Below are 22,103 nucleotides of genomic sequence, written 5' to 3' on the forward strand. Positions count from 1 at the left end.
TTAAAGGTGTGTGTGTGTGTGTGTGTGTGTGAGAGAGAGAGAGAGAGAGAGAGAATGAATCTATACAGATTACCTGGGAAAAGATGTACATTAAAAAGTGTCAGTCAGTAGGGCTGGCGCTGGGAGAAAAAAATGGGGACTGGAGTCAGAGATACCAGGAAAACCATTTTCACTTTTCATTTTTTTTCCTATGTACATACATTACATGGACTTTACAAAATAACTTAGAGAAAAACAAGAAACAAAGAATAAGAGATCACTCTTAACTGGATAAAGATTACCTATCTAAAACCTACGGCAATAGTCAGACTTGAGAGCAACACATTCGAAGCAGCCTTGTTACTTTCAGAAATAAGGATATACGCCATCTGTGCCAGCATTCAAAATGTATCTGATGCAATAAAATGAGGGTGATGTATAAATGTGAAAAATGAGACAAATGATCCTTTTTGCAAATGATATAATCATCTGCATAGAAAATCCAAAAAAAATCCACTGAAAAATTGTTAGAACTTTATTTTTATTTTTTTGGAAATTTATTTTTACAAGTTTAGCCAGGTGTCAAAAACCAGATTCCCACACAGAAATCAATAGCTTTTGTACACATCAGTCAAAATCAACCTAACAGTGTAACTTCAAAAAAAATTTTTTTAAATAGCCACAGAGGTTCAAAATATGCAGGAATGAACATAGAAAAGAAACATGCCAGAACCATGTGAGGAAAACTCTAAAACTTTACAAAAGAACATAAAACAAGATTTGAATAAATGATGAGATTCACTGTCACATAAGGATATCAATTCTCCTATAAAATATTTTCTAAGTTTGGGGAGATTTCTCTCAAATTACCAGTGGATTTACTTGACAAGCTTATTCTAAAATTCATCTTTAGGAAAAATATCCGAATACAGATAAAAAAGTGTTGGTATTGAGTGCTGGTGACACTGCTAAGTTTATAGGAGTGCAATACAAGGGACCATTGAGTGGAAAAGACACTCCTCCAATAATCAGAGAAATGCAAAATAAGAGAACAAGTAACATGTTTTTATCCTTACATATCCTTAAATATCTAAAAGTTAATTTGAGGGGCACCTAGATGGCTCAGTCCTTTAAGTATCCGACTCGACTTCAGCTCAGGTCATGATCTCAGGGTTGTGAGATCAAGCCGTGTGCTGGGCCCTGTGGTGGGCATGGAGCCTGCTTAAGATTCTCTCTCTCTCCCTCCACCCATCCCCAGCTCCTCATTCTCTCCCTTTAAATAAATAAATAAATGATTATTTGAGGAGGGACAAACTGAAATGCACAGATACCATTGGTAGGAAGCTGATCACTGTACTCTAAGGTAATTTGGGAGTATTTCTTAAAACTTCAACTGTGCATCTCATCCAATCTGGCACTGACAGAGTAACTTCTCAGATTCTACTCCTGAGGAACATACAAACATGCATTCAAAGATCAAAGATAAAAATGTTCTTGTGGCACCAGGTCAGACAGCAAAAAAGTGGAAGCAATTCAAACGCTCACTAGGAAGATAATGTCTAAACACATGGTGCATCCGTTTTAGGGAATGCAGTGCAGCCGTTTGGAAACCAAACCAGTCTATTCATGCTGACATGGTAAGAACTCCTAGGATACATTGTTAGATATCAAAGGACGTTCCTGCACACCATGGGCTGTGGAACAGTTTATGTCCAAAATTAATATGGAGTGATACATATGTATATGATTCTAAGTGCACAGAATAAAAACAAAAGGTTAACTTACTTCTGGGGACAGGACAAAGATTGAAGACGTGATGAAATCAAGGGGAACTCCTGGTACCTCTGTGTTGTTAGAACTTTCAGCAGGAAAATGTGATCCTATATCAATTACAGAATTTTTTAAACTCCCCCCGGAAGATAACGTGGAATTTTAAAGTTCATTTTAATACATTTTTCGCTTAAAGCACTTTTCATTGCAAGTGTATATATCTTCACATATCTTTATTTTTATAAGAACTTGAATGTTTTTCAACCTTACTAAAAAAAACAGAAATATGTTAAAGTGGGGAGTGGTAACATAATGTGTAGCTTTTCTGGATTCTCAATATAAAGACTTTCATCTCTGTGTTATCACAGCAAGAATATTTCACCTCTGCATTAAGACATGTACAATCTCTAATCTCTAATTTAAACAAATCCTATGTCAACTAGTAGGCTGAACCAGAAAACAAATGTTCAGTGCGATACCAATATTACAAAACTCATCCATAACCTTCTGGAAGGATTAGGGCTCCAGTGAAGAACCAACCTTTTTGTCAATAGCAAACCTTACTTTTGGAGTCTTTTTCAAAAACTCTGTATAACTTTTCCGAGGAATGAATTTAAAAGACTTCCATATCTCATTATAATGTCTTGGGAAGCGTCTGAAAATTGGGAGCACCACAACTTCTCGATAGACATATGATATTTGGTTATTTGAAAAGCCGTCAAGACAAGACGGAACATGGTCACACGCCCAGAGATTGAAATTTCTTGAAGCATGTTGCCTTTTCTCTGGGGAGATCTTCCTCCGTCCCAGGCCCTGGGAAAGAATTATAAAAAGATTAGGAGAAAAATATTCAAGGTCACAAAGTTCTGGGGTCTTCAGTGGAACCAGTTACATGGCATCCTAGCCTTAATGTACAGTATGGCAACCACTACAAGAGGTATATCTCTACCTGCTTGCTAAGTGTTGTACATCAACACTCAGAGTACGCTGGAGGCATTTTGTTGACGATTCTTGCAGTCTTCCACTTCCACCAAAGGGACTAGTCTTCCAGAGACAGGGAAGGGGGAGCCAGAGAGACCACAGCTGGAAACAGCCTATTAGCCAGCCTGAGCTCCCGGGCACCCTGGGCAGGTTCTCTGCACCCAGATGGCTCCTCCATGAATTGGGCCCTGGCAGCATCTCAGCATTCAATGGGATAGAGGGTTCTCCCTCTAAGAAGTCCACAGAAGCTGGATTCTTTCCCGAGAAGGAAGCAACACCTTTGGGGATCTGCCCACAGGCTTCCTCATTAACACTCAGGACCTCACACATGAACCTGAGAACAGCGCTGTATTCAGAACTGGGCTTTAGATCTGATCATGATTAGGAGACAACACAATGCTCAGACAAAAGACGAGGAGAAAAGACACATTAGATTACCCAGACTTTACATTACAGAGCATCCTGGACTCACAATGGAGCAGTATCCGATAATTCCATGGTAAACAGAAAAAAATTGCAAGTTAGGGACTGTCTGTACCAAAGTGAGTTTGTCTTTTCATAAGGACCGGTATCATTCCAAGTGGCAGCAGGTGGCAGACCCAATTAGGGTAATTTGAAGAGAGTTTAGTAATGGGACTATCTGTGGGGCCCCCCACTGGGACAGTACAGAGGCTCCAGGTCCAAGGGGCTTGAGAGGAAATGTAGTCCCCACAGATCAGCCCCTGGTGCCAGGGGAGAGAGAAAGGGGGAGACTGACTCTGGAGGCACAGACAGAAGGTGTTGCCCAAGCACCTTTCTAAAAATGTACCTGCAGATACTCCAGAAAAACTAAAACCAGATAAAAGAGACAAAATGAATAGAGAAAGAGCTACAAAGAAAGGAACAAGTAAAGCTTGTAATTAAGTCTAACTACTTACTGATAATGTGCCTATGAAATATATTGAAACTTCAAGGAAGAATCCACAGAAAGAAAGGAAAGAAGGGGAGAAAGAGAGATAGAGAAACAAATCTGGAATTGAAATCCCAGGATTTCAGCTTGACTGCTTTTAACCCCAAGAGGTGGCACTTAACATGAGCCCATGAAAATGGCACCTTCATGACTGGGAAAGCACATCCTGGCCTTCAGCACAAGAACACCTAGAGAGGAAAGTGAAGAAGCCCAGTACACTGAAGAACTTGCCTTATTCTGGAGGGAAAACCTATGATATTAAAATTTATATTTATAGAGTAATAGTGTCAATGAATTTCTTAAACATTTATATTTAAGGGTAACCACTCGTAAACAAGAGAAGTCAGGGTGAGCAAATAAATTCAATCTAACAAAGTCAGGAGAGGGAGGGGAAAAAAACAAGAAACAACATGCAAACATGGTAAATAGGAAACATAAAATGAAATAGCAGAAATAACACCCAAAACACAAATTATATCAGTGTGAATGGGTGAAATTTTCACACAAAGAAAAAATGACTCTTGGATTTTTTTTTAAACCATGCTCTATTTTATTTATGATTTAAAAAAAGAAAAGCAACACCAAATGACTAAAAAGTATAAGGACAAAGGAATAAACCATAATGAAAGTAATGACTATTTCCAAAAAGAAAACAATAGTGGCAAAGCTAATATTGCACTCTAGAATTCATGGTTAAAAACAATAAGGTATGTAAAGAGAGATACTTCATTTTGATAAATAATAAAAGCCACCAAGAAAATAAAATACTCATGATTTTTTATGTAGAAAGATATGGCATTAAACTATATAAGGCAAGGGGTGCCTGGGTGGCTCGATGGGTTAAGTCTCTGCCTTCGGCTCAGGTCATGCATGATTCCAGGGTCCTGGGATTGAGCCCCACATCAGGCCCTCTGCTCAGCAGAGAGCCTGCTTCCTCCTGTCTCTCTGCCTGCCTCTCTGCCTACTTGTGTTCTCTGTCTGTCAAATAAATAAATAAATAATCTTAAAAGAAAAAAAAAAAAGAAAAGGCTATGCAGGATTTGAATAACAAAATTAAGACTTTAATTAATAAAATGAAGAACTTTGTAATCAACAGATGGGAAATATTTGTTCTTTTTAAACACCCATGAAACACTTAATAAAATTAATCAGGTATAAGGTAACAAAGATATTCTTTATAATTCAGTATCCATATGCTATAAAAATTAAACCTATTGAATTAGTATTAGCAACAAAAGATGATCTCAAAAAATTCTAACCATGCAGAAAATTCAAAACATTCTTCTAAATTAATTTTAGAATTAAAAATTAAATCATAGACTATTGAAAACAAATAACAATGAAACTTTTATTAGTAAAACCGTTGGGATGTAGCCAAAGCAATAACCTGAGGAATATTCAGTTTTAATAATTTTATTAACAAAAACACTTGCAAGTATATGAACTAAACATACAACCAAAAAAGATTAAAAAGAACAGCAAAATGAGTATTTTAGAAGTTGTTACACCAATAAATTTGAAAAGAAATAGATGAATTTTAGGTAAACACATATCAGCAAAATCTACATGAGAAGAAATCAGTAGAATAGATTAATAATCAACAGAGAAATGGAAAGGGTAAAACAATAAAAAAAAAAACTTACTCTAAAAAAAGTATTAAATCCAAATAATTTCATGGGCAAATTCTATCTAAATCTAACTTCATTAAACTGAAAGTTCACATTTTATCTAAACTATTCCTAAATGTAGAGAAAGTTGGAAAGCTTCCATTGTTTTCCATGAAACTAACATAGCTCTGACAAAATATTTGTGGTACAGTCCTGTTTATCATATCAACAAGATACACACTTTTATAAATATATGTTTGCATGTAGATTGCAAAAGTTCTCCAATTTTACCCACCAAACCGTTATTGGTGAGCCGTCAAGGTGGCATTATGAGGAGGAAAAGTAAGAGGGCCAAGTTTTTTTCAACTGTATTTAATTCTGTACTGTTTGAAAGTTGTAAAGGACATACATTACTTTGACAGCTTAGAGAACCATTTTAAGCCCTCATATATGCGGACACGAGGCCTCCATTTAGAAAGGCTGGCCGCATGGATATTCTGGATCTGTATTCAACACTCTGCTAAGGGCAGATCAGAATTTTTAGGTTAAACCACTTCCGCTGAGCTTAGATACGGAAGCCTAGAAGAAAGAGTAACTTTGGGGAAGTTTTTGGGTTCCTTGTTATCAGGTTCCCCATCTCCAAATTGGGGACAATAAGAGCAATTAGCCAGTAGTGTTGTCACGACCATTAAATGAGATAGTATGAGATGCTTACATATGGTACATTTTTAATAAATGGTGGGTTTTATGTACATCATCATCATCATGGACATTCAGATTTGGTAAGAATTCTCGGAGATCACCGGGTCCACCCCTCTACTTCAGATATATTAACCCTGCCCTGTCCAGTTTGATAACTGCCATCCACATGTACACTTTAGATGTGGGTTTTCCAAATGGAGGGGGACCAATCAGGATTATAAAGACTTCGTTTAGGGAATGTAAACTATCTCAGAAATAATGCTTATATAAATTACACATTGAATTGATAATTTGGGGAGTAACTGAGTTAAATAAAATATATTATGAAAATTATATTTTCATATTAGAAAATTTGCAATTACGTACGCAGCTCACTAGATTTCCACAGCACGGTGCTGTGTTCACCACCACTAATGAGGGCTCTCAGACTCTATTCTCTCCACTGAGGGCACTCACCACTTCTGGGGAAGGACAGCACCAGTGATTGGGAAGTCCTTTGTATTATGTAAGCTCCCCTTCCTCTGATCTCTCCTTGTGGGGCGTGGGACTGCCTACCAGAGACACACAGGCAACCCCTCCTTCCCAGGACAGATCTTCACAAGAGACTCATGAACGAGACAGTTTATGAGAAGACACATTTTGAAGTAGGAAGTGTATGCAAACATAGGCAGAAGGACTATGCTTTCTGGTGTAGAAAGTTGCACAGAACTTTGAGAGGTTCCTGCATTTTTTTTAATGTGTTACGAGGCATTAATTTTGACCTGGTTCCAAATTTTGAGGGAAGTCCTCGACCTTCACTGTGCCTCCCAGGGGCACTCCCAGTTGGACTAGTAACTTGGAGAGCAATACTCACCGAGTCCAGGTAGCACCCCGAGCTCTGCAGGCTGTGCCGATTGTCGTGTACAGAGAAGGGGAAGTTGTTATTTACTGCTTGCTGGAAAAGATCGAGGGAGGGGATGAAAAGACACACATCAGGACCCCAACATGCTTTCAGAACCAACACACAGCAGCATGGAAAGACGACAGAGGAAGCAAAGGGACATTATGTAAGAGAGAAACCCATTACTAGGAAGGAGCAAAAAGCCCAGGGCAGTGAGGTCACAGGGGTGCGCACCAACTCAAGGCTTTAAAACTCAACTTCATTGGTGACCTTGCAGAAAATCATAAGAGTCCTCTTTCTTTTTTTTTTTAATATTCATATATTTTATTTTTTATTAATTATTTTTATTAACATATAATGTATTAAAGATCCTCTTTCAAAACTCCTTCTTTGGAGGCAAAGAAGGAAAAGCATATTGGTTTGTGGAATTGAAAGCTGGTAAGGACCTTTGAGGCCATCAAGACCAAACTCCTTCATCTGACCAATAAGGATTCTGGTAGACCAGAGCCCCAGCCCAAATAGGCAGTGAGAATTAGCTAAGGGTGAGGTTCACACCGGCTTCCCCTTAGCCCACTCTATGCCCCTGAAGTTACTCACAAACTGGCCGGGGAGGCAGAATGGGCTTGTTCATGATCTGTGAGGTGTAACCAAAGGTGATGTTCCTTGTCCACAGATGAGCCTAACCTGATTGTCTGGACCAGGAGGGAGTTCGTCTAGAGAGTATTTGGGGTGTTACAGGGACCAGGTTTCAAGGTGGAATGCTACCTGCATTTAGGGAGCGGGGGTGACAAAGGAGTAGTTCCTTCCGAAGAAGCGCCAGAAATGCCAGTGGGGCTGCCCCCGTGGAGAGCCACAGGGACGGGCGGCCCAGGCCCGCACTCCGGACTCACCTTCTCCCGAACTTTGTAGATTGGTGGTAGCTTCCCCTCCACTTGCCGAGACGACCGTGGGCGGTGGGGCTCCTTTAGCATAGCACTTGTGCTGGATTCTGGTGTCTTCTGTGTTAGTCCAATCTGAGGGAACTGGAAAACCAGCGCACGCCGTGATTAAAACCAGACACACTGTGTCTCAGAGCGAAGTATCGGGGCTTCCTCCGTGATGTGATTAAAATGCCATTTGGGTGCTTCTGGTGTGCAATGGAAATGGCATAATTTTTGTAATTTTCAAGTATTCTTTCCAAGACAAAAAACACTGTAATGGCCCCAGGTCATCCCTGCCAGCTGTTTCCAGTTACCGGGGCCACCCCCACTGCACCCAAGCCTGGAAATGCTTCCGCCCTGGTAAGGGGCCTGTGGCCTGTGAGCGCCAGCACGGGCCCCCCGAGGAGGAACCCCCCAATTGGGGGCTAAGGGTTCAGCCGGCCTCCTGCAGGGAGAGGTGGTGCTAAAACCCAGTCGAGTCTCCACTGAGAAGGTAGATAGGGGATAGGATACAAAGCTTAATAATAAAGATGATTTGGGGAGGCTGCTGGTTTCTCTCCATGAACACACGGCAAGGAAACAGGTCTGGGCGGTGGGAGGAATTCCCCAGAAGGGCCTCCGCCCACCCAACAGAGAGCTCTGGGCATGGGATGACCTCTCAGAACTGTCCTGAGCCGGGGTGAGGGGCCTGGGCCTTCCTGCCTGCTCATGGATCAGTCACCAAGTGTGGGTTGCTCTAGAAAGAGGGGTGACCTCGAGGAGGCGGCTGCTTTCCGCCAAGGCAGCCCTAGTATCAAAAAACAGAGGAGGTTCTGGTTGGGGAAGAAGTATAATTTGGTGGTTGGGTCACACACTATAGATCAAAGGTCCTGAGTCCAATCCCGGCTTTCTCTCCCATACGGTGAGCCTGATGTGAGACACTGAATTTTCTAAGCCCCCCTCTCTTTATCTGTAAAATGGGAATAATAATACTTATTTGACAGGGTAGCTGAGATTGAAAGGGAAAATGCATGTACCAGAGAGTACCCTGCACCTGCTAGCAGATTCTAGCTTTGCTCACAGCCCTCGCCTCCCTGTCCCCTCCCTAACCCCCCGCCACACTTCAGGCCCTTGCTCCCTCCTTCCTGCTGGATTACAAGGAATTGAGCCAACACTGCCATTCTCCCTCGTTCCTTCCCCCGTCACATCTAACTGTGTATGCAGGTGGCTTCCGTTCACTGCCTGCACGGAGTGTGTTCAGTATGTTACTGTTTCTGGAAAAAGGTGGAGACGTTACACCCTACACGTGGTGCCCTGGGTGGGCTCTCCTCACAGCAATGAGAAGTAAGGGGCTAGGTGACACGCAGCCACTGAGCCATCTCTTAAACGCAGTCCTGAGTGGAAAAAAGAAAACCAGAAGGAGACCTATAACCCAACACCATTTCTGTAAATAAAGAATCCATGCACACAAGACAAGACCTGATTTACAGAACCCATCCCGATGAAAAAACTCCCAGGACACAGTTTTGAATGACTACAGGAATGAGGATCAGGGCAGTGAAAAACTACACACCAGTGCCAGGCCAGCACCCACCCGGAGCCCCAACCAGCCCCCCAACCAGCATCCTAACCAGCGCCCAGGCTCTCTGGGGGACCTGCCCAAGGAGGGAGGGAGGAGGGACCTGGAAGGAGAAGGCTTTCTTTCACCATCCTGCTCACCATCCTGCTCACCATCCTGCTCACCATCCTGCTCTACTATTCAAATGTTTCTTAACCAAGTGCAGCGTTACATTACTCTTCTCCACAACAAAAATAATTATATCTGTTTCTGATTACAGTTGTAATACATATTCATGGTTTAAAAAGATTCCAACATAGAAACATAAGGAAGTCTTTCTCATACATCCCTGTGGGCATGAACACCGTGTCTGTGTATGGATGGATGTGTGTAGAGACAGAGATCATTTTGCATACATAGGGTCATATCATACATGTGGTTTCTAAAGATCATGTGTGCCGATTTATGGAAAAGTAACTTTTGATTCTTTTCTCCCCCTCCTTTGGTCGCCCAGCATGACAGTATCCACGGCTGAGGGCGCATGTCCACAAACTCCGACCCCTGCAGACGGGCTTCAATTGGTTTAAAAAGTTGAACCATAAGATGCGTCCTGTGCTGCGGTTTTTTGCTTTCCCACTTAACAAGGTACCCTAGACATTTTCCCAAGCCAACCTATATGTTTCTGACTCATTCAGTTCTATTTTGTAATGTTCTAAAACAATTCTTTTTCCAAAGTAAATAAAAAATACAAAGCGCCTCCAGACCCATAACCTTTCCTTGCTCCCTTTCTCCGGTCTGGCTATGTCAACACTCCTGTCTGGGCGGCTACAGAAAATCAGGCGGGGGTGGGAGTCATTCTAGCATCAGGAATGAGCCTTTTTCCCAGCTAAATGACAGCCGACTTGAGTTCATTTGTATGCTGGACGTCTAAGGACTAAATCACTAGGGGAAAAAAAAGTCTCTAGCATTTTAATTTCACTCTTTTAAAATATATATTTAATGGTGATAACATGATAACTGTGAAATAAACCCTTCTGGTGGATATTGTAACCATGAAATATAGCTTTTTAACTAGTTGGCAGTGAAATTTTTGCTGCGTTCACTCACACAATGACTGCAATATTAAACAGGAAGGGAAAAGTGTATGAAAAAAGCTTTTCCTGCCCGGCAACAGCCAGATTACAACCAGCAAGGTCAACTGCAAAATGACTGTCACCTTTAATGTGGCAATTATTGTCATCCCCAGTGGGCTGCTGCTGACTCAAAGCCAACGATTTCTTGAATTTTCCCAACTGGCCTGCAAGTTGCTTTGGGAAACTTCATGATCAGCACTATTCTTTTTATGCTCTGAGCTGCTGGCAACAGAAGGGACCCACCCCAAACACTCAAATCAGGCTTTGGCCAGCAATGCCTTTGCCCCCAAGCCCTGGCTCCAGGCACAGTCCTGGGATCACAATATCTCCCCAAACTCCCTGGCAATGAAATTGACCATGTGACCCAATGAGATCAAAGAGAAATCTGTAGGGCAGGGCTCTGGGATAGTCTTGTTTTCCCCCCATGAAAAGTGACAGAATTAGCCAACAGGTGCCTGCCATCTTTTCGTCCACTGACTTCCCCCTCCTTTAACCCCCCTGAGTTAAATAGTCCCACACCAAGGATGACATGAAGGAAGGCTGAAAAGGACCGGATAACCTCCAAGAGCATCTGTCCCAGCCCCGAACTGCCTCCTTCTGAATTTCTTGTTGCTTGAGAAATACAAACCCTTATTTGGTTCACTGTGGTCAGCTTTTTATGATTCCTGCTCAAACACAATTGTCACTGATACAGAGGAAGTTACTTAGTCTGAGAAACTTGCATTTTTCTCTTCAAGACTGACTCCTGTTACGTAGTTCATCCTATTTCTCATTTTACTTTGGCTGCCAGGAACCTCAGAGCCAAATCTGATGATATTTTATAAATTGCAGTCACGTAAGTCCTATGGCTGGTGTATATTACATATCTTCCCAGTCTCAGCCTTTTATTCTTAAATGTGTCCAAACTGATTCTGAATTTTTATTTTTTTATGATTTCCTGCTTTATTGTGAATATTTTCTATACATTACTGTAAATCTTTGAGGAATGAAGCAGGGTATACAAGAAAAAAATATAGGTGTGTATGTATAATATTAATATACAGAATAGTTAACAAGTATTGAGTGGTTACTCTTTTTGTGTGCACCATACTAAGCTCTCTATTGAATGGTCTCATGATCTGCGCAATAGCCCTATAACCTTGGTACACTATGCTCCCATTTAACAGACAAACAAACTGATTTAAGAGTAAGCTGTTTAGTCAAGATCACATCCAGGTGGGTAAAGTTAGTTTTTGTCGGTTTTTTTTTCTTTAAGATTTTATTTCTTTTGAGAGAGAGGGAGAAAGAAAGAGTGTACAAGCAGAGGGAGGGACTGAGGGAGAAGGAGAGAGACAATCTCCAGCAGACCCTGCACTGAGCGGAGAGTCTGACTGGGACCTCGATCTCATCACCCTGAGACCATGACCTGAGCAGAAACCAAGAGTCAGACACCTAACCAAATGAGCCACCTGAGAACCCCAAAAAGTTAGTTTTTTAAAGCCTTTAGATTGAAATGTTCTGAGGTGTTTTCTATTTTTCCCTTTCTTTTTAAACAAAGAGTGTTAACTTTTCCACGTATTACAGCTCTAATGCAATCAGTAGGTAAAAAGACAAAGATCCCAGGACCCCTGGAGTTTACATTCTCGGAGTGGATATCATACAGTAGATTACATGGTATGCTGCAAGATAGATATTATTAAAAAAAAAAAAAGAAAAAGAAAAAGAGCATACAACATTGATGGCTTCGTGGACACTCACGAGAGCGCTGAGTGTTTTACACACAAGAGTTGTTTCATGCAATCCTTCAAAGACACTATGAGGGTCTATTTCACAGGTGAAGAGACTGAGGTTAGGGAAGTGATTCCTCAAGTGATGCCACGTGAAGTAGCAGCAGCGGGGTCTAGACTCGGGTCTGTGACCTTGACCACACCCACGTGGCCTGAGAAAGGCCAGAAAAGCCACCATCTTTCTTACCCATCTTCCATCCTTATCTAAAGCTGGGTTGAAGCGTCTCCCTTTGGCCATTTTCTGCAGGAAGCGAAAGTGCCTGAGGTCGTCTCCCTGACGTCTTCACTGCCTCAGAAACTCTGTCATCTGGAAGACACTCCCCCTCCTTGCTCCTGACCTTCAGCCTCTACCAGGAGGGGAGGGTCCAGGGGACCCACCGTTGCCATAGAATCAGAGCTCTCATCACAATGGGGGAGGATGGTGGGGCTTCTAAGCCCTCAGAGGGTTCCTGCCAGGGTCCTTACACTTGCTGTTCCCCAAGGTGGAAGGCAGAGCTGCGGAACCCCTTTAACAGGTCAGGCCAGTGGGGACAAGACAGCCTGAAGATAACAGCAGACTTTTGTCCCCTCTGAATCCTTGAACTGGTGACATTGAGTAACCATCTGTCCCAACTTCTTAGTTGCCAGGGAAGTGAACTGAATCCAGGCAGGGGATGACCTTCTCCTCGGTGGGATTGTGACGCCCAGGCCCCAGGGCTCCCTCCCTGTCCCAGCTCAGATCTCCATCTCAAGGGCCCCTGCTGCTGGCTCACCTTAGGACACGCCACTGAGGCCACGAGGAAGCAACCGTTGTGAGCAATCGTGAAACACTGGGTGCCGGCCGAACTGAATGCTTTCCTTATTTACACCGCACAAGAACCTTTGGCATTTACAAATGAAACACGGGCCACGCAGCCAACAGAGTTGGCACCGGGTCGAAGGATGGCTCCAGAGCTCACGAGCCTTCCCCAGGGCCAGCTCGCCTCCCCGGGGTGCACAGGCTGCCCCTGAGAGCTGGCCTTTCTCTCCGAGCCCAGATACCCAGACCTGCCTCTCTCCTACTCGGCAATGTGATTTCGGCTCCTCTTGCCCTCTTTCTCCTTTCTGAGATGCTCTGTCTTCATGGCTTTCTTGGCTATTCCATGAACTGAGAAAAGTAAACATCTGGAAGAGAATCTGTCCAGCACCTTCTCATCCCCTAATCACCAAACTGGGCATTCGCACAAGATTTGCCATGTCGGTGACACGGGACCTCTCCCCCCGCCAGCGCTGGTGGCCTAGAGAGGTGTGCTCCTGGATATGAGGCCTGGGGTCGCACCGTTCTCTGGTGGCCACAAGGCCAGAGTCCTGCAATAGGGGTGGAGGAGAGAGAGACGGAGGGCAGCACCGTCCCGTGCTGGGGATCCGCTGTGCCAGCTCCAGACCGACAACCCTGCCACGCAGGGACAGGCAGGCCCCCTGGGTTGCTGCTATCTGCTGACCGCCCCTGAGGTGAGGCTCCCTCTGCTGCTCACCAGTCCGCTGGCTGGCCTGCTGGCAGCCCGGAGGTGGTGTCTGGGCTCCAGGCGGCAGGGTGGACAGAGTGTGGGACTGGACCGGTCCCGACCCTGGGTTCATGGTATGCTCTCCTTGCTGGCTCGGCAGCTTCTTTCCAGGGAAGCGTTCCACCTGCTGCTGTGAAACGCTCCCTCCCAGGAGCCACAGCTCCGTCCCATGGTCATGCCTCAACTGAAGAGAGGCTGCCACCTAGGCTTTGTCCTGGTGGGGTATTCTTCTAGCTGGCGCTCCATCACCAGGAAAAGACAGAACAAGCTCCTAGGACAAGCAAGGCCTCTGCCACCTGGATGGGTGTGAAATGCTCTGATCTGTCATCTGGACGGCCCTGACTTCCAGCAAGGTCAGGCAGGAGGCGTGTGCCGACTACTCCTCAACACGGCAGGGACAAAGGCAGTAGACACCATGAAAGCACTTTGTAAACTGGAAAATACTTTGCAAGAATAGGGAGGGACCTATGCAAAAAGCCCGTCAGTTTTGACTAAGTATTTTCCTATCCGCTAGTCATTGCTGCATATGACTGTTGCATGTGTGCCGGTGGTTTCCTTCTGCACGCCTTCCACGCGCCAAGTCATTCCCACCCATCTGCCCCCCACTCTATGCCCTGGTCACTGGCCTGCAAAGAGTACATCACCCATCCCCACCCTTTGGCTGTAGTTGGACTCACCCAGTAGGAAGAACCAGTGGGACCTGGGAGGGCAGGAGAGCAGGACGCAGGGTGCCGGTCACTGGTTAACAACCAGCTTCTGGGGAACAGTCTGATTTGTAGGGGTGTTTATCAATTTCCATGGTATAAATACTTCTACTGTGATTTTTAACCTAACACCAGGACACCCCATGGGTCAAAGGATTGACCTCAGGCTCCCTCCCTTCCAGGCCACACTTAGGAAGAAGCTGTGTTGTTGGATGGACACCTACCTCTCCGGTCAGTCTGGCGGCCCCTCTCCCATAGCCCCCGCTCTTGCTGTCAGCAGCGACCTCTCCCCACCCCTTTGGCCTTGGAGCAGGCAAGGCTCTTGGCTCTCATGGGTCCTTGTCATCCCCTGAAACCTGCCCACGTCTCAGACAAGTGGAGGGACTCCCTGCAGTCACACAGCTAATACGTGGCCGAGCCCGAACTAGACCCCAAATGTCCTGAGGCCAAGTTCAACGCCAGCATGTGCTCTTTCGGCTGCTTGTCCATGACTCTGCCAAATTATTACGCAGTGACTCCGAGGAGGATCGCTTTAACTCCCTTTCTTTAATTGGCATAAAACAAGGCCCATCGAAATTCCGACCTCTTGGCCAAATGCCTCTCTCCGGTGACCTCTGGAGGTCAAGGCCAAAGGGCTGAGGTCATGGGCTGCTGGTGGCCCTGGGCAGCAGAAGCGAAGCAGGCAGCACTGCACGTGTGATGGGGAAGGGGGGACACTCGCGCGGAATATGCTGCTCCCGCACCCGGGACCTGAAAGGAAAGCAAGAAGGATGGGAGAAGCCAGACTTGGAGTTTAAACGTTAGAACCAGCGCCATTCCCAGCACGGCCTTCCACGGGCACTCCCTGTCTCCACCAACAGAGCAGAAAATGTTTTAGAACGGGAATCTCATTTCTAAATACACTTTGCATCTCCTCTGTCTTCAGTCATCCGTTCTGTCAAACAAGGACTATGATTGCCAGTTAAGGTGTGTTTCCATTTTTTCCCTTTGAATGATTGCTCAAAATTCTAACAAATTTGTCCAAGGAAGTCAAAACTGAATAAAGAACACCCTGACAGGAAAAATAAAATCCCACTTCTCTTCAGCCTGGATTTCTCAGTCAGAGATTGGGGCAGGGCTGCTGCTTGGTGGTGCTATTATTATCTGTAGAGTTTGGAGTTACTGGCCTGAGCTTTGTGACCCTCTGCAGTTCGCTCACAGGTCCCAGAGCGCGCAGGCACCGGAGTCACTGGGGCCAAGGACAGCAGCGATCCACATACCCTCCTGTCCTGAGCTCTGCCTGTGCTGGGCCCCTGCCCAGAACACAGGGGCCAAGAGCATGCTAGGCACCCTCCGCACAGACACTAGTGAGTGTGTGACGGTATTTATTCCGTCAGTCAACAAAGATTTACCGGACATCCACTGTATGCCAGTCCTGTTTCTGAATAGCACCAAGGCAACCACCAACATACAGGAAATGGCAAATTTATCCGTTTGTCTAAGGATCAGTACCCCCCAATTATTGGTGAACTGAGAACTATTTTCAGCAAACTATCTACATTTGCAACAAATTGTTTTGCTCAATTTTTTTAAAAGATTTTATTTGACCGAGATCACAAGTAGGCAGAGAGGCAGGCGGGGGGAGGCGGTGTGTGGGGGGAAGACTCCCTGCTGAGCAGAGAGCCCGATGCGGGGCCCCATCCCAGGACCCTGAGATCATGACCTGAGCCGAAGGCAGAGGCTTAACCCACTGAGCCACCCAGGAGCCCCTGCTCAAGTTTTTTTTTTTTTTTTTTTTTGACTTAACTGTTGTTGTGTACTTTGACTTTTAGATTTTGCATATCTGAAGTGTTAAGGAGTTTGGGGAAGGTAGATGAGTCTCTCTTGCGTGCATTTCCAGTGCAATAGGCCATTTCTTGTTAAATTAATGACGGGAGAGAAATCTTTTGAGGGAGAGAAAGGGGTGGGACTAGGGGCGCTCTGCAGACATGCTCTCACGCATGTGTGCATTCACATCCACCTGGGACGCCCCCACAAACGCTCAGACCTGCCCATAGGGGCGTCCTTCCGGTGTCACTCTGCTAGATGAATGTTTCTTCTTCGCGTCGACATCCACAAACCCTGTGCAACTTCACTTCCGTCTGCGTGTAAAATGTTGCACACTGAGAAATTCTCAGGCATCTGCCAGACATTACAAAACATATTTTCATTTCATCCCATGAAGGTAAACTATCTGGGTTCTTTCTGCAGATAGCAACCAGATCAAGGTGACTTGACCACACTTTTTATTACTATTCATGATTTGTATGGTACTGATGGAAATTTTAATGGACGCACAACACGTTTGCACACCGTCTGGAAAAGCTCTCTTGCATCTGTAATGGAAGCACATTTTGGGTTGCAACCCTATGCTGCAGTCTCTGGAAAATTAACTGCATCTCTCTCCCTTCTGCTCAAGAAAACAATTCAGTGGATCCAGACGGCTAAGACTCTGAAAGACAAAAAGAACTTCACCAACTGGGAAGTTTATGGAATTGAAAGGCAGATGCGAACTCACTGTAACGTTTACAAAAACCCTTGACTCTGCTAACGGGCCTGATACCCCAAATTCAAGTTACAGGGGACATTGTCATTGTAAGGGCCGAACCATTTTATTATCTTGCCGAGACATGAATTGCCATAAACCTTTCAAATGGTTTCCAGAGAAGCTTTTGGGTAATGGATACTTTGGAGACTTGGTCACTCAGAGAAGGGCCACCATCTGGCAATTGTGCTGGAGACGGTGACAGACGCAGTCAAGTCCGCCTCTGTCCTCATGCAGCTGACCCTCCTCTCGACAGAGACATTGCCACACAAACAATCGGTTGTGACTCAGAGAGGCACGGGGGGCCCCTGAACTGTGTGACAGAGGGACCTGAGTGAATGTGAAAGGCTCCCAGGGCTGCGAGGAAGACGTGGAGAGAGAAACAAGGGCAACGGGCCAGGGAAGAGGGCATGAGGGACAGACAGACAGACATCCTGGTGGCCTGGTGGTGGGCGCAGCTTGGCTTGCTCTGGAAAAGGAAGAGAAGCCAGTGTGGCCTCGATGCCCGTGGGACAACACCGGTTGGAGCAGAGGTTGGAGGGAGGAGCAGAAGGCAGACCCCTCGGGGCGTCCGGGCAGTCCAGAGCGGCGCACAGGCACCTGCCCTCCATGACCTTGACCGGACAGCCAACATCTCCAGGAGGCAGAGATCCACGGAACAGGCAGCAATAGCCTAAAAAGCCTCTTGAGGACTTTGGCTTTTTTAAGAAGAGCACCTTAGAAATGAGACGTGCCCGAAATGCCCCGGATGCGTGGCGCTTACTCTTCCTCCAAATGCTGAAAGAGACGAGCGGAAACCTGCAGTTCGGAGCCCGTCTCTCCCCTCGTTGGGACCGTTAAGTCTGTTTCCACGCGTGCGTCTGCGGGTTGGCAGAGGTGGACGCCGAGACGAGGCGCTTCGCTTTCGCCCCCTGGAAAGGCAGCTGCTCCCGGCCCCTCGCACTTCGCATGGGAGAGCCCTCCGGAAACACGGCCTAAGAGACAGCAGTAATTACAAGCGTGGTTCAAAACGGAGCGCACTAAAATGGAAAATGCCAGCCTCCAGAATCGTGGAGCGAAACGGCAAAATAAATATCTATTTTTCAGCTGAAGAGAAAATGAGCAGTGTCTCGGAACGCGACGGAAAGTTCCTCTCGGCCCCAGCCGGCGCGGGAAGCAGCGGAGGCAGGGTCCCTACCCGGAGAAGAGATCTGTGGGCCTTTTCAAAATCCCCTTTATCCTCTTCTTCTGTACTATAAAACAGAATGGAGATTTCATCAACTTGGCAGGAAATTGCGAGCTAATAAAAGAGCCTTGTTACAGAGATAATAAGAAGAGAAAAGTCATAAAAGACAGACTTGAGCTCGGTTCTGGCCTTAGGCCCTCCTTCCTCGGCTCGGCGGGGACCCGAGGTTCATCAACTCAGTTAATGGTGTGGATGGCCACCAATCTGTCCTTCCTTGCTCCTCCTGCTCTTTCTTCACATTCTGGGACATTTCCGCCCCTAGGGGTTGCCTTGCAAAGGCCAACAGGAAAGCCATACAGCAGGAAGCCTTGCCTTGTCGCCTCCCGCACACGTGTCACCTGTTCATTCGCTCAGTAAATGACACCCTGATGGAGGAACCGGACAGGATTCGGCATTGAAGCCATCGTCAATAAACCCCTTCACCTGAGGCAGGACAGCTTATTCCTCGTGTCCTTCTGCTCCCTCTCTGGCTTCCAACCTATCTTGTCACCAAAACACCAGTCATCTCTTTTTCCCCTACTCCTCTCCAGGCCCCGGGCCTCACGTTGGAGTTGATGAGAAATGCAGGTTCTCAGGTCCCTGCCCAGACTGCTGAATCAGAATATGCACTTTCACAAGACTATGCACGTAAAAATTTGACACGTGCCACGCTAGAGAGTCAGACGCACGTGAGACCCATCTGAGCCATGGGTTCGGAAAGCCCTGCGGGCACATTTGATCTCACACCTGCGGATAAACACTGCAGCCTAATCCCTGGACAATGGCCACTGTCCTGCGAGATTTTGAAAGATTCAGAAGCCAAACAGGAGGCTTAAAGAGCTTACATTTACCCAGGTTTTTCTTTGGGTGCCCCAACCCTTTCTAGGCGGTGCCATACAGACCTACAGAGTGCTTGACGTGGAAGGAGGCAAGTGAATGATGTTCTTTCCCGGAGGACCCTCAGACACATGCTGTTTCTTTGCACAGTTACATAAACATACTGCACTGTGGTTGTCTTAATGTTTAATTTAGATTGCTGCCCCATTGATTCAACTGTGGCTCGGGCAAATGAGAGTGAACCAGATTCATGGCTCCGCCGTGCCACGGTCCAGTCGTCCTGCCTCTAAGAGAATGACCACATCAGGGCCGTGCGCCTAATTAAGCACTTAGTCAATAACCCACTCCCTCTGGACTGAGCCATTTGCTTTATCCATTGCAGGAACGAGATCAAGCTGGGCAGTGAGTGTGGGTAATTCATGCAGGAAGAACTCATTTTAGGTGAGGGCGGATTGATTGGAATTGGCTGTTTCAGAGTCCGAGTTGGAGAGAAAGCGCCTTCCCTCCTCGGGCGCTTCCAGCAACTTCACAAAGACGAGGTGAGGCTTGAAAGTCCAGCCTGCCAGGGGTACACGGTACACCCCCGAAGGGCCAGCCGGACCTGGCCATGGTGGCCCCAGAGAGCTGGGACCCCAGAGAGCTAGGGACAGACGCCCCAGATTGCTGGGGACAGACGCCATCATTGGTATGCACACAGCTGGCTGCCGTGGGACGTCTGGAGCCGTTCTGTGTGTGATAAGAACTCTGCATTTTATCTGAGCTCTCGAGACAGCTTATTGACTGCACTGTCTTACTGTATGGCACATAATAACATTGTTAGGGGAAATGTCAGTGAAGGCACTGAAGGGTGGAAAACACGAAATCAAATTTCTCCTATGACAATGGCTTGAATATTTGTTGGGTTTTCGCTTCCACCAAATGAGGCTGCGGGTTCTTTTCAGGCTGATTCAATCAGCCCCTGACCAGTGTTGGTCCGGCCAGCCTACCCAGCAGTCAGCACATTTTAACAAGCCATCCGCTCATCCTCCTCTCAGAGAGGGGTCTGGAACAGGCGGACGCTGTCCCAGTCTCTTCACAGAGAAATCATTTTCATAACATCCTGAGCGTCCCAAGCCTTCATGGTATATTCTTTCATGAGCCATCTGCTGGGGTGGATGCATCCCTAAGACATCTTCTTTCGCTGGCATAATTAAAAGAGATTCTCCTCTTTCGAACGTTGTGTTACATTTACATTCAAAGTTATTTTGCTCTTTCTTTGCCCTTGCCCTCAAGGAATTGTGGGAATTCAAGTTAATAGGCTTTTAATGGCTCTGTGATAACTGTGATTATAAACTGTGAATCAGATCGGGAGAGCATTGGAGTTCAGCAGCATCTCGTGCAAAGACACCACCGTTCCTTTTGATCCTTGGTTGAAATTTGGTTTTTTACTGTTCAGATGCCACCAGCCCCTAAGGGGGAAAAAAATTATCTTTACGGATATCTCATTTGTTTCACAATTGCTTTGATAACAATTTTAAAGCCTTTCCACGTCTTCCTTTTGATATATTAGCAGCATTTAGAAACATATCCTGTTGCTAAAAATTAAGTCTACAATTGCATTTCCTGCTTCCTTTTTGAGGGGAAGATGCTGAATTTATTTAAAACACATGCAACATGTTGGACACACACACACACACACGCTCCACACACACACGCACGCACACACTGTCTTCAACTTTTCACTGCCAAATATTTAGAAATAAATTTTTACTGTGTTCTCTGAACATATAATTACTGCTTTGAGGCTAGTTAATGAAAATATACTTTTCTTTGAAACATATTGGCTCTACTAAATGAGCCTTTCCTTGTGAGTCTACAGATGAATTGATTGTGAGCCTCCTTGAAAAAAAAAAAAAAGAAAAGGCATTCTGATCATTGTTGCCAGATGTCTCTAGCAAGCCTGCCAAGCTGGGGCTAGAAACGCAGCCTCAAAATAGCAGGCATGGGATTGTCCCATCAGCCAATTAGGGCCCTGAGAGCAAATTAGCTCTCGCTTCCCATTGGCCAGAACATCTGTGACCTGCACATGGACAGCCCAGGGAGGTTCTAGTGAGCATCCCCCACTCTGGCCAGTCGCTGCTGGCATCTGTAAAAGGCCACAAATGGCAGTCAGTCCATGGATTTTAGAAACTGCCCTGTTGAACACCTCCGTTTACTTCCTAGGAAAATAGCCATGGCCATCCCTGGAGACCAGAGCATTTTCTAGGCAAAGTAATACCCGCGGTCTGAATAATTGCATGGGGCAAAGCCCTCACTAAAGTTATTCTCTAGAGACAAGGTCTCAGTCTCAGAGAAGTGGGGGCCCTTACCTACAGGGCCCCCGCCTTGAGGGAGAAGTCAACTAGATTTGTTCAGTGGGAAATCTGTAAGAGTGAAAGCTCTGTAACCCAGCAGCAGACAGCACAGCGCTGCCTTCTTGAATAACCATCATCTCAAACTGGAAATTGCAGTCACCATCAATTTTAAAAGACACATTTCAGCAAGAAGCCATGGGAGACATGGAACCCTAAAGACCAGCTCATCTGTAAGGAACAAAGCAAAGCTGTGGGATTCTCATCCACAAAGGTCAGCTCTTGGCAGCATATGCCCCACTGGGCAGCCAGGAGCTCTTTAGACACCATTGCAGGACTGGCATCAGGACCAGAATTAAGAAACTCCTAGTGGCAGCAAAGACTAATTTGGTAGCAACAGCTCCCTCAAAAATATCCGTATCTTATGATCCAGCAATTTTACTTCTGAGAATTTACCCCAAGAAACGACCCATATATTTGCATGAAGATTTATCCCTAAGCGAGCTCATGATACTATGTGTTTGAGAAAAAAAATTGAAATATAAAGTTGAACCCAATGCAGTCATGAAAACCACAGAATGACACAGAAAGGTTTACATCACATTGTTCATTTAAAAAGAGCACCTGGGTGGTTCAGTTGGTCAAGCGTCTGCCTTTGGCTCAGGTCATGATCTCTAGGTCTTGGGATCCAGACCCAGTGGGGCTCCCTGCTCAGTGG

General features: G+C 45.6%; 2 protein-coding genes across 4 annotated transcripts in view; both read right to left on the minus strand.

Annotated features, from left to right (window-relative positions):
* Positions 1–1,982: 1,982 nt before the first annotated feature.
* Positions 1,983–12,596, minus strand: TEX36 (testis expressed 36). Its single transcript, XM_082721240.1, has 4 exons — positions 12,412–12,596; positions 7,759–7,890; positions 6,842–6,922; positions 1,983–2,562 (listed from the first exon to the last, which is right to left on the minus strand). Exons 1-4 carry the CDS (start codon positions 12,460–12,462, stop codon positions 2,266–2,268), a joined length of 561 nt encoding a protein of 186 aa, XP_082577366.1. The 5' UTR covers positions 12,463–12,596; the 3' UTR covers positions 1,983–2,265.
* Positions 12,597–16,054: 3,458 nt separating this feature from the next.
* The window catches only part of LOC309859945 (uncharacterized protein), a 28,472-nt gene continuing 22,423 nt past the window's right edge, over positions 16,055–22,103 (minus strand). The window contains exons 6-7 of one of the 3 annotated variants that reach the window (XM_082721241.1): positions 18,192–18,246; positions 16,055–17,988 (exon numbers count right to left, since the gene is read on the minus strand). In XM_082721241.1, coding sequence (XP_082577367.1) covers positions 17,851–17,988; positions 18,192–18,246 — 193 coding nt within the window. In that variant the 3' untranslated portion in view covers positions 16,055–17,850. Of the gene's footprint in view, positions 18,247–22,103 lie in introns of all 3 variants that reach the window. The other 2 variants (XR_014309052.1, XR_014309053.1) reach the window with 2 other exon arrangements.

The sequence above is a fragment of the Mustela nivalis genome (assembly GCF_964662115.1).
Source record: "Mustela nivalis genome assembly, chromosome: 2".
Taxonomy (NCBI): domain Eukaryota; kingdom Metazoa; phylum Chordata; class Mammalia; order Carnivora; family Mustelidae; genus Mustela; species Mustela nivalis.